General features: G+C 49.7%; 6 protein-coding genes across 6 annotated transcripts; 1 reads left to right on the top strand and 5 right to left on the bottom strand.

Moving 5' to 3' along the window:
• Positions 1–1,118: 1,118 nt before the first annotated feature.
• Pmar_PMAR015523 (hypothetical protein) lies at positions 1,119–1,514 on the top strand (the record flags this gene model as incomplete). Its single annotated transcript, XM_002769017.1, has 3 exons — positions 1,119–1,196; positions 1,242–1,340; positions 1,386–1,514. The coding sequence occupies 3 exons, from the start codon at positions 1,119–1,121 to the stop codon at positions 1,512–1,514; spliced, it is 306 nt and encodes a 101-aa protein (XP_002769063.1).
• A 1,378-nt stretch (positions 1,515–2,892) lies between these two features.
• Positions 2,893–4,072, bottom strand: Pmar_PMAR015522 (NAD-dependent deacetylase sirtuin-2, putative). Its single transcript, XM_002769016.1, has 3 exons — positions 3,900–4,072; positions 3,459–3,847; positions 2,893–3,410 (listed from the first exon to the last, which is right to left on the bottom strand). Exons 1-3 carry the CDS (start codon positions 4,039–4,041, stop codon positions 2,970–2,972), a joined length of 972 nt encoding a protein of 323 aa, XP_002769062.1. The 5' UTR covers positions 4,042–4,072; the 3' UTR covers positions 2,893–2,969.
• Positions 4,073–4,565: 493 nt separating this feature from the next.
• Positions 4,566–5,755, bottom strand: Pmar_PMAR015521 (conserved hypothetical protein; the record flags this gene model as incomplete). Its single annotated transcript, XM_002769015.1, has 5 exons — positions 4,566–4,693; positions 4,741–4,888; positions 5,260–5,437; positions 5,482–5,623; positions 5,665–5,755. 5 exons carry the CDS (start codon positions 5,753–5,755, stop codon positions 4,566–4,568), a joined length of 687 nt encoding a protein of 228 aa, XP_002769061.1.
• A 933-nt stretch (positions 5,756–6,688) lies between these two features.
• Positions 6,689–6,962, bottom strand: Pmar_PMAR015520 (hypothetical protein; the record flags this gene model as incomplete). The annotated part of the gene is made up of 1 exon (XM_002769014.1): positions 6,689–6,962. A coding segment is annotated over one exon (274 nt), but the record flags the coding sequence as incomplete, so codon positions are not given.
• A 230-nt stretch (positions 6,963–7,192) lies between these two features.
• Positions 7,193–8,719, bottom strand: Pmar_PMAR015519 (conserved hypothetical protein; the record flags this gene model as incomplete). Its single annotated transcript, XM_002769013.1, has 6 exons — positions 7,193–7,219; positions 7,305–7,506; positions 7,721–7,887; positions 8,045–8,194; positions 8,238–8,438; positions 8,501–8,719. The coding sequence occupies 6 exons, from the start codon at positions 8,717–8,719 to the stop codon at positions 7,193–7,195; spliced, it is 966 nt and encodes a 321-aa protein (XP_002769059.1).
• Positions 8,720–9,369: 650 nt separating this feature from the next.
• Pmar_PMAR015518 (Neurofilament triplet L protein, putative) lies at positions 9,370–11,586 on the bottom strand (the record flags this gene model as incomplete). The annotated part of the gene is made up of 8 exons (XM_002769012.1): positions 9,370–9,463; positions 9,512–9,585; positions 10,017–10,309; positions 10,359–10,464; positions 10,684–11,109; positions 11,156–11,295; positions 11,340–11,440; positions 11,492–11,586. 8 exons carry the CDS (start codon positions 11,584–11,586, stop codon positions 9,370–9,372), a joined length of 1,329 nt encoding a protein of 442 aa, XP_002769058.1.
• Positions 11,587–11,843: the final 257 nt, after the last annotated feature.

Genomic DNA, 11,843 nt, shown 5'->3' with positions numbered 1-11,843 from the left:
TCGTCATCGTCGTCCGAGTCGCAATCGAGGTGGTCCTGCCAATAGGACCATGACTGTGACACGTTCCCTACAGTGATTCATCACGGTCAGAGGAAGCCATCGGAGAGTCGTACGCTCATCGTTTGGCTGAGTCCAGGAAGTCACTACGGTGTGTAACAGGGACGTAAAGTGGTCTTAGTGATAAAGTAGGGTAGGCACATCGAGGCCCCTAAGCTGGACCAGCAAGCCATGGCCGATGATGGTCCTCAGCAGCCAGACACTGCGAGACTAGACAAGTACTACACCACTCTGAAGTGAGACGTTGGAGGCGATGGACTGACCAATATCTAGCCGGCTAACAGGCCGAGTGGCAGACGGGTCGAGACTCGCTCAGTGACCTCCCCGGCTAGTAAGGGAAACTGGCCGGCGGTACCAATACTACCGGCCCAGACTTCGTTCCGGCCAAGCGGGGCAGCTCACGGTACCGCTGGTCGAGGTAAGCGGTAAGGTTTGATGCACATCTCATGGCACTGGCCCAGCAGGTGGTGGTCCAACGGCAACATCTATTGCTCCTCATTCGCCGTCACGTGGGCCCGCTTCACAGGGACACTCGCGGACACCGGGTAACTATCAGCCTCCAGTAGAGCTAGTAGTGGACCCACTCAGACCAAAGCCGACCGGACGCGGTACGTGATACGCCTGAAGGTGATGATTGAAACGACTGTGAGAGATACACCAAGTGGCTTTGATCTCAGCGGCTACTAACACGATGAGCAAACTGAGGGCCACTCTAGCTGCCAAGGACGAGGAGATCGCTATGCTGCGTCATCAGCTCCGACAGGAAGGACGATTACGGGCTGAATTGTGAGCGACAGCGAACCAGGAATGAGCGGCGATGTTGTTCGGATGTTGAGGTATAAACAGCGCGATACGGCGGATGAGGACCAGCGAACCATTGAGGAGTTCTTAGAAGACCATCGACAGTTAGTCCGGTCGAGAGCGGCCCTTCATATAGCATTGTTCTACGCTCGTTGGAAGCAACGACGAACAAAGGCGGACATGCTGGTACTGGGTAAAAGGCGATGTCTTGGCCACGCGGTGGTTAGGTGACGCGGTGGCCACCAGCAGAAGGCCGAACGATGACACCGGCTGATGGTACGGCCAAGACGTCCCCTCGGCCACGTCCGGCTAGCATATTAGCGCACCACTTACGAGAGGTACGAGTGTGGAGGGCCTCTGTGGGGTCGTTGTTGTTGTTATAGAATAATCAACTACAAGCAGAGGTAGAGAACCTCAAGGGCGAGCTCGAGCGCAAGTCTGGGACGATAGATAGGCTCAAGGCCAGTTGCACTAACTCATCGGTGGTGATGGTTGGTCTGTGGTGTGGAGCCATGGTCTCTTCGTAGTGTACTCGATGTCCGATACTCCTGCATCGTGTGAAGGAGCTGGAGGAGCTGGTCAATGAGATGAACAAGATGGCGGGGCAGCAGATGTCCCAAGGTAGGGACACGGCCAAGAGGACGGGTGACCATTGACAGATCTGAAATTCTCACCCCCACGACCAACCACGGACCCGTCCCAGAGGCCAAAGCAGCGTACTCCTCCGTAACACAACTTCACTGCGCTCTAGTATAGCCTCTTTGTGCGACTCCCTCAGGATTACCAACAAGCCCGCTCGCGTGGTCACCAAGGGAGCGAAGCCTATCAAACATGGTGAGAGGTATTTTATAGGGCTCGAGACATGGGACAGTCTCATCAGATGGCGGACCAGTGACGCTCATAACTCCAAAGCTGTTGGAGCAGAAGCAGTCTATAGCGCATATCCATGAGCAAGTAAGGTAGACATGGTCCCACTGGTTTTTGGAGTCTCTACTGTGCAGCAGCTTTCGACTATGCATGACCAACTGGAAAAATATCAGACACGACCACAGTCTCGCCAGCCCGCGTCGGTCGGGAGTGGGAGGGATCGGATATCAGGCCGGTGGTCCACAGGAAGGTGGGCTTGAACTGCGACGGAAGGAAGTAGCTTAGTGGTCTCCAGGAAAGGGAGCCCTCACGACCACGTAGGGCAGTAGTAATGAAGCTGCACATGCCCTTTTGACGTATCGGTGAGGACGTCGAGGAGTTGCGTTAGATTATTCCCGGGTATTACGGTCACGGTTGAACCATGGTCCATGGATGCAACCTAGAGAGTAGCTTTTTGGGAACTATCAGTACAGAATCCTCGCAATGTTCGCCGACGGCGTCGAGTGTGACCGTGCTGCACAGTTGTGACCGTGCTACCCGGGCCGGGTAGCACCGCCGTCCACGGAAGACTGTCACAGTTTGACTATGGTGCCCGAAGGTCAACAACTCATCTGCGCACGAGGATCCGGACAGTCGCCTTCTCGGATTTCTACCAACAACCGCAGGAAAAGCCGTTACTCGATTTGTGGTCAATCTTTGGTGTAATATGAATAGCCGTGTCAATCTTGCTTTTGACGGTGTCATTCTTGGATGTCATATTTTCGCAACGTGATTAATTTGAAGTGCGTATCGTCATTCTTGGATGTTCATCCCGAAGATGCGCCTAACTCTGTTGTCAGCCTTGACATGAACAGTGTCATTCTTGTCTATTCAACATGGGAGTGATGTAGAATCTACATTGTAGATGTTTCAGAGATGCATACCACATTGAGCTGTGTCAGTCTGGACTTGAGTCGGGTGGGGTAGTGACAATGACAACGCGGGTTTGGTCGTTAATCTTATCGTGACGATTGGTACTACTACGGTTGACATTAGCCCATCGTCGACACTGAAATGCAGTCGAAAGACGAACAGCCTGATGTATCAATCTCGATCGGGCTCTATTTTACTAACTGTAACAAACTCTGGTCCATACTAAATTTCGGTGAAGTGGTCTAATACTATTATCAGTGTGGCTCGGGAGGCGTTACGTTACGGTAAAGTGGTATAGACACAAACTATCTCAACTGTCAAGATGAACTAACTCACAACCTGGATGGTGTCAATCCCCCAGCCTTCTCGAGCTTCTTCCTCAGCTCCTCGCTGGCAGAGTCAGTATCCTTCTCGACGAAGACATCCCGGTAGTTGTCAGCCCGACCAAACCGGAACATGCCGTGTGGGGGCGGGGTTAGATTCACCAAAAGCCTAGGAGTGGTCCTTGGCAGTAGAATAGGTATTTGGTTGCATGGTCCGACCTGTAGACTGGTGCCCATCACGACTAACAGCGTTGCTTGGGATAAATCCTCTTGGACACAATCGAAAAATCGCTCGGGCAGGTTCTCGCCGAAGAATACCACATCCGGCTTGACCAGACCGTAACAGGCAGCGCAGTGGACCGGCTTCTCAGAGCTCAACAAGTCGCGCATGTCACCGCCATAAGGACATCCACAATCGATACATCGTGCTGAACGAAGATGTCCATGGGCCTGAATGAACTAGGATCGACCGATTGAAATTCGGCGGGATTCTCTCACCTGGACGACAAGCTCCTCAGGCACGCCCGCATCAATTTCTAAGCTATCGATGTTTTGAGTATAACATCGTAGTAGGGCTCCCTTCTCGGCAAGCCACGCTATGAACCTATGGGCAGCAGTAGGCTCGTGGGCTCCTCTACCCAACTGGGCTTCGTGACACAGTGTATAGAAGGGGTAGGGATCATGTCGGAAGTAGTGGATAGAGAAGAGGTCCTCCGGGGCCCGCAGGCTGTTCGTGTACTGCTTCACGTTGGCGTATATGCCCGTGTTGGGGGAGCGGAAATCTGGTATTCCCGCACTCACGGAAATACCAGCTCCGGCCAGGACCACAACACGTTTCCAATATCTGCTAGGGTCCGCACAAAGGGCCTCTAGACTGACCTCGTTATCTGAGATGAATGGCAAATCCAGTGGGAGGATCAGGTGCCGGTGGGAATTCACCTCCGAAGACATCCTTTAGCCGTTGTGGTAGACTGGTCGGGCTCGATTCCGAAGCTGTACTGAAAACGATCGACTCGGACTCTGCTTCAGATTCAGCGTCGCTGAAGTGAGCACTGTCCTGGGACATTGGGGAAGAGGACATTATAGAGAGAGTGAATAAGGAATATTAAACTCACACAGAAAACCGTTACGATGACTGCAGTGAATGAACTCATACAGAATACGTGCTTCAGAACGCAACGTGATGACCAGAGGGCTGTTGGACAATACAGGCAGTTCAACTTGACGGATGAGAAGGCACCTCTTTAGCTGGCTAGAGGAGTCACGGCGGAGGTCTGGTCGAGTCTAGCTGCTTGCGAGAGCTTCCTTTGGTGGCCAAGCTATAGGCTGCTGGAAGAATGCTGAGACAATCCGAATGAATATCAATGTTCTCGATTGAAACGAATAATACAACAACTATGTTCAATGATACAGATAGGTCCTCCTTGCCTTGAGATGAGGACAACTACTCAAGATATAGAGGGGGAGTCCTCATAGGAGCCTTATATCCCATACGACACCGACGCCTCCCCGTGATCGGAGTCACCGCCGATACTGAAGTACTAACGCCACACCAATTGATCAAAGTGAGCAGAAACGACAGTATAGTTGTCCATAATTCTGAAGTCAGAATGCTTTCCTGTTGGTCGAATAGCGGACACCCGCAGCCCTCTGCTGCGCTCTATAGGCCTCCAGTCTGGCCTTCTGCATAGCGTCTTCCTGCGCCTTAATTTGCTTTTGCTTCTCGCGCTTTCCTAAAACTCCTATAAATTCCCATCACCACACACGTCATGACACCCACGTCTATTCTTAGATGCTTTTCGCTCATCAGCAATAGTCTGGGCGTCCTTCGCTCGCTGATGCCGTCGGGCTGCGACTGTATAGAAAGCCGCATCGTCGGCTCCGACAGCAGCCACTGGGGAGTCCGGATAGAGTTCGGGCTCCGCCGCCTGAATGGAATAAGACTTCTCATTATGAAATAAAATATATTTCGCCTACATGGACAAGAAATAAGATTATCATATCCTACTGTAGTACTCATCATAGGTTCACTCAAAACGCGACTCACAGACGCCTTATGTGCATAGTACAAATACTAGTCTTGATGTACTCTGATATCAACTCTTACCAAATATGCGTTTCGTGCACCCGATCGGAGAATTTATAAAAACCGAGCGTAGTTCCAATAACAGGATAGGATGTAAATCATGCTGTATTTATTCTCTACAATTTCCATAGTGCATTATATGTTCTTAAGAAGCCTTATATGGTAAGAAGGTGTAATAATTTTCACACTGCCAATGCCCTCAGAAGCGCTTACTTTCTTTTCTCGTTGTTTCTTCTCAACAGCCGCCCAGTTCTCCTCGTCATCTTCCGATTCGGATAGTTCTTGGGTGGGTGGTGCTACATCCACACGCTCAGGGAGAGGCTCCTCTTCTTTGGGCGGCAGAGGGGCGTTGGGATCTTCCACTGCATCGACGTTCCTCCCCGAGTTGGTCCTGAAACTCGTTAAGAAAACATCTCAGAACTGCACTCTGTTTACTTTGATTTCTTTATCTGTGAAGATTTCACTGGAATGCTCGAGGACTTCGCGTCATCGACTCTTTCTTTTTTGCTTTTTCCCTTCTTAGACCGCGTTCGATGGTTCGGCTTCTGTTCAGCGACTTCAGTCTCAGCGATCGGCTCTGAAATCGGCTTAGGAATAAGACCAGTCAGGTGTACTTACTCTTGCCACCGTTGACATATACTAGATAAGCCGCATAGCCCGCACCTGCTGCTAGGGCCCACGATAGGGCGGAGGAGATGAACCAATGCATGGTATTGGAGAAAAATCTATCAAGCTGAGCTGTAGTTCAAGAGTGACGAATAAACACAGTGAATACTACTGCACCCGAATGTGTTGTCGCCTGGCAATTCACCACAAAGATCAAAGGGTGGAGCTAGACAACTAGAAGGAGCATAAGTTGCCGAACTCACTGTGAAAATAGAGTCATCCATACCTGGCTATTTGAACCATTATGATTAGAGCTACACTACTCCCACATGTCATATTCTCAATGAGGCCTACAGGGGTATCCCACTGGCACAATGCTGTGTTATGGCGCTACCGTCTACGATGCCTCACATGTTAATGAACGCCGAAGTTTGAGTATCCATCAAGAACGGGAATGTCTCAGCACCAAGACTGGACAGTTGCGGAGTAGGTCCACTCAGCCGACCACGCGATTGAGCTAGGACGGAGCAACATAATCATAGCACACAAAGGGACAGGACATGCAACTGAGCTCAGGGGGGGAGCTCCCAAGGAAAACCCACCATCGTTGCCAAGCCAGGGGACGTGAACCAAACACCAGTTTGTGAAAATAACGTATTGGTAAACTTATCATTCCTACTACTAGTCTACTCGTACGTCATAGCTTCCCACTGAAGTGCCTAAAGCAATTGCATCTACCTCAACAGAGAGTACTATGATAGCCAGTATTAGAGTATATGTGAATAGAGTAGTATAATAGTATAGTATAGTAAGTGAGTATAGAGTATATCTTCCCTCAGCTGAGCTGAAGAATTTCCGTATCAATTACCACAGTTTACAATGTAAACCCGAATTCGTATGTAAACTTTACATGCGAATTCGGGTAGAAATGTACAGAGACCAAGGAGAATTTTCGTTCAATTTCCTCAGAATTCTTATGTTGTCACCAACAGATGTAGTTGTGCATACGCATGTTTTCCCACTGACGAAAGCTCACCTAGTAACGAGTGACCACTCCTATTGGCCCAGTCGACGTCCCTCTCCCGCTCCACAAAGCCATCGGCCCCAAGCCTCCTCACGAGACGCCCCAACACCCCACTGGACAGGTCCCCAATAACCTTTCCCATACTCTCCCCGACATACCATCCGCTGCCCGCAACGCACAAGCTGGGCATCGCAGCGACACGCAGACGGTTGAACTCAACGAGGCCTTGACTGTGGCCCAAAGGGAAGGCCGGCCAAGCGTCATGACTTATCTCGCTCCGCTCTGGCTGTCGAGAAATTCCCAGTATCTGTCCAGTTACTATAAATGACCATTTGATGTAAGCGAAATTTCTACGTCCAGTGCGTGGTCCTGTAAGTCCTCCTTAGACCTTCCTCTCCTAGCATACACTGTCACCTTCGTATCAAAGGCAGGTTCGTCGGCGTGCGGTAAGACCTCCGAGCCAAACGAAAACCCAAAAATCCTACAAAAACTGCTCCATCTCATACAAGGTGCCATTTACTCACCCGCAATGATCATCATTACCTACCCCAGTCCAGACCCCCGCATTCCCTTTGAATGGTTTCCGTAACACATCCCCTTCACACCAATACATGTCCAATACGTCTACCTCCGTTTCCGCACTGAGGGCCTCAACAGCACCAGCGCTGAGTTCAGACAGCTGCCCTTGCCCGGCAACCAACGAGAACAACTCCTTCGGGGACATCACTGCTACTATAGCTTGGGCCTCGGGACCAAGAAGGGCCGCAAAGTCGGATGGGCTAAGTGGTCTCGCTTCGGGCTTGGTCACACTAGGGTTACCCTCGATGAACCTTCACCGTCGAAAATATGAAAAAAACTTTGCGTTTTTTGAATAGCTTCTACCGTGGTTGACCATCAGGAGGAATTCCGAGGAGAGTATATGATCTACGACCAAGGACCCTATAAACTACTACTACCGCCCGAAGCCTCAGAAGTTTTCCGAAGTGCATATACCCTTCCCGCAGCACACCGTAATCACGTCCCACATGGAGTGCCCTTTACTACCGCGCCAGATCCTTTTCCAGCCTCTTAGTGCCGCCTGCTACCGTCCATACTCGGCCACCCGTGGCGATGGACCTCTGCAGAAACTCCCCGACGTCCACAGGCAAGTCGAGTTGGCAGTCACCAGTAGGAGCTGCCGAGCTAGGTCGCAACATGTCCAAGAACGGCCCCTGAGGTATTCGCAATACGCACAAGATTTCGTGTGGGAAGCCTAACATTTTCGCCACTGCTCATATCAACCGAAAATTTTGTGTACTAACTCTCCGAGCACGATTACAATTTTTTAAATTGCCATAGACTTTTTCGAAAAAAAAATTCTGCACTCACCCACAGAACAGATCTCCGCCAGGCCTCAGTCGTGTAGGCATGAGGGACGCAACTCCGTAAGCTGACGGTATCGCCCGAGGCCCCACACTGGGAGGCTGCGAAGACATCAGCAAATCGTCGAGAGGCTGATCTCGAAAAACGGCGGGCAATCTGAAAGGTCCGATGAGACACGGCTCGACGTTAGTCGGCTTACGAAGGACTTTATCGACTCGTCCTGATTGGCCATCGGGCCTCGTGCCCAAAGGGGCTCCAATACACACTCGGGGGCATAACGGATGGAGTCGATGAACTTGGGTATTTGGGTAAGGGAGGAGGGAGAGGAGGAGAGGTCCTTGCCGATCAACCAACGACTGGAGTTCTCTATATGACCAGGAATGATATCACAATCTGGTACCTACACACCACTACCATACCACTCCTTCAGCAATTCTCAAAATCAATACGACCGCCTCTCACATCGAGTAACTTTAGCAGAGTCAAGCACTCCTTCCTGCCATGGAGTTTGCTGGCTCGGAATTCACATCCATGGCCAACAGGTCCCCTTCGACTGGGCACCTCATACATCTCCACACGACTCCCCCTCGGCAACGCCTCAGCTAGGAGGGCGGCTGCAGCCATACCGGGCAGGCGATGGGAAGAGGAGGCCAATACTCGTACGAGAGGGAATGCCGCCATTACTGATGCAACCACTGAGGTAGACCTATCATATGTCTTCACTACACACAACATGGTTGATAGAAAAACACCTGTGAAATGGTGAGGTCGTCACAGTGATTCACCAAAAAGGCAAAGAAGACTTGAGCCTCATCATGATCACGCCCGAGCATTCCAGAGTACAACACTCCAACAGAAATCTGCATCCTTCAGCCCGTTGAGATTTCTTATCGTCTCTATGTCGGCCCGCATCGACATTTTTCATAGACGGAAGCTGAGAAATTATACCACTCCCTCGCCACATCGTATAATACATACAGTATGGAGCCAAGCATATAGCCATGATATCCGCAACAACTCGTGTCGAATTCTCCAACGATTGGCCACCAGTGAGATGATAATTTACTCCCAACCATCGTTCCAAGGGAGTTCAATTCGGAATACTAATAACGAGGAGAGACCAGCAAAGCTGCCCGAGACACGGGAGGCCCCAAGGAGATAGAATACCACTCGCCCACTCTAGTATCGCCTCCTACCACTGTCCTCTCATACCAAGAGCTTCCATTCACCAACTACAGGCCGCGACCAGGCTCTTCTCCTTATACTCCCAATAACACAACATCCATATAGTGGCGATGCCAACATTCTCATCATCAACAATACAAACACGTTCATGCCTTCTTACTCCCACCACCATTAGCAGCAGCCGCAGCCCTCTTGCGCTCCTTCCTCAACTGCTTGTCAACAATCTGCTGACTGTTGTATCTATCACAACGACAAGACCACCAAGGCCACCACCACCACCACACTCACTTCACATGCTTCCTATTCCATACATCCTCCTCCACCCCTCCAGAGGCCAATGGTCCCTTATCATCATCGTCGTACTGACAACAACACCACCTTACACTCCCTCTCTATCGGCTACATCATACCACTGTTATTTCCCACCAATAATTCCTCAAAAAACGGTGATAACTATAATCGATTAACCCAAATTCAACCACGACCAGCACACAGTCTAAGTCCTCACGGAAATGCTCAACAACAGCACGAGCATTGCACCCTACAGTGTAGGTGAATAGTATCTAATAGAGTTTCACCCGTTTCATGTGAAGTGGCGAAATACTCCGTGAAAAACGTGATATTCGCGGTGATATGCAGTAGTTTATGAAACATGTTTTCACTAGTGTTTTCAATATCACTAGAGTGAAACTCCAACATATTACAAATATAGGCATAAAATATAAAGAATTAATAACATAAAAAATATAAATTCCTGAAATTTTCCCTCCAAGCTCCACGACCCTCCCCCCACCTCTTCCTCCTCTTCCTCCTGGTCTCCATCAGCAATTCGAACTCTCAACAGCCCCGACCGGACATCAGCTATTTTGTCCAATACCCTCTCCTCAAAATACGCCGCTTCTGACGCTGATACTATCTTCTTACTCGCCCCAGAGCTCCAGTGAATGAGGTTCGCCAATTTAGACAATTTCAACTCCACCTGTGATAGGACTCTCTCTACCGCACCGCCGCCGCCCTCTGTTGCTTCCACGAGCGCCTCTTCTCCCAAATCCACTGCCTCCAACTTCCCCGCCAGATGAAATACTCCTAAAAACTCCACCTCCATAAACACCATGAGTTGCCCTATTGTACCCACCTGCGTTCACAGCTACCATCATCTTCGACAACCGCTCATACTTAGTCTTGTTTCGCTCCGCTTCTACTATAGACTCAGCCAGTCGCTTCTCCAACTCCTCCGCCATCTGAAAAGAAGAAAAACCCGCGCAAATGTTCAATAAATTCATAGTTGGGCTTCAATCACCATAACATCTCCAAAACGTGTTCTTATATTCAAGTATAGTACATGAACATTCCGAATAATGATTAAAATTATAAAAATACACTTTTTCTCAGACACATTCACCACATTCTTCCTCAACTAACGTGCAAGGACAGAACCAAGGGCCGCTACCCAACTGTACCTCCCTTCCACCAGCCGTAGTACCACTCGCCGAGTACTTCATATCATCCACCCTAGCCTTCAACGTAGTGTACTCGTTAATAAGACAGTTTATTTTCTCCTGGTACTCATTTGCGAGGCTCAATAAACTACTTTGAGTGCCCTCCTGATTGAGGAATTTCTGGATAACTTCATTCACATCGCTAACGCCAGTCGCCTCCTTTATCCTCCTAAACGCCTCCTCATAATCGTCCATCCTCTTCCTCTCCTCCTCAGCCACTCTATGGGTCATTCCCGCCGCCATATCGGCAACCGCTTTAGTCGTCTTCAGCGCCAACTCTCCCGATTTTTCCAATTCTTGCTGTTGCTTAAGAAGACGCTCTCGCTGTTCCAATCGATGATTCATCTCAACACGCTGCTGAACCAACGCCTTCTTCTCATGAACTTCCTACTCCAACCACCGTCACTGCGCCACAAAATTATCACCCCACTACCTTATCCCGCTGGTTTCTCTCCTCCATCACTCCTTGTTCAAACCTATGCAGCTCCGCCTGCGCCATCTCCTTAGCGTGATATGCATCATGCGACAGCAACAGTAACTCTTCATAGTCGTTCTCCTTCGATTTCAACGTGCCTATACTAGACATATACTCCCCCTCCCAAGACTACCACTACTACGTTCCACTGCATGCAACTGATTATCAAAATTAACCCGCTCTTCCTCGAGCCTTCTCAGGATCTGCTCATACGTCCTCTTGATAGACTGCGCCTCGTTGAATCTAAAACCACCCCATGCGATCAGCTGCTCCCACCCGCCCTCCCCTTCCCACTTCACAAGTGTCTTGTCCAAACGATTCTCCAATACCCTCACCTGCCTCATCTGGGAGGAGTTGTCCGATGTTGGTTTCACCGCGTCAGCGCTCATTTCACGAACCTGCCAACTCCGCTCGCCCTCACACGTAAAATATATTTTTCACTGCTGTTTTTTATACCTCGAATTCGCTTTTTTTTGAAAAACAGACTTATACACGTTAGACACGATAGATTACAGTTCATCATTAACCTTAACCAGCCATACCTCGGATGAAACTCCAATGTTTACCCAACACCGATCAAGTATTCATAAAGTAAAATGATCAACTCCAACTCTCGAAAGTCAGCCTATCAAGCTCTGCGTATAGT

Source organism: Perkinsus marinus, assembly GCF_000006405.1.
Source record: "Perkinsus marinus ATCC 50983 genomic scaffold scf_1104296966680, whole genome shotgun sequence".
Lineage (NCBI taxonomy): Eukaryota > Perkinsozoa > Perkinsida > Perkinsidae > Perkinsus > Perkinsus marinus.
The sequence above is the reverse complement of the archived record's forward strand: the minus strand, read 5'-3'. Positions and strand labels throughout refer to the sequence as shown.

Excerpts from the sequence above, each read along its gene's own strand:
- Pmar_PMAR015522 (XM_002769016.1), bottom strand. The coding sequence starts at position 4,041 with ATGTCCTCTTCCCCAATGTCCCAGGACAGTGCTCACTTCAGCGACGCT. Across the intron at positions 3,848-3,899 it reads GCTAAAGGATGTCTTCGGAG|ATAACGAGGTCAGTCTAGAG; the intron begins GTGAATTCCCAC and ends CATTCATCTCAG. Across the intron at positions 3,411-3,458 it reads CTGAGGAGCTTGTCGTCCAG|GCCCATGGACATCTTCGTTC; the intron begins GTGAGAGAATCC and ends TAGTTCATTCAG.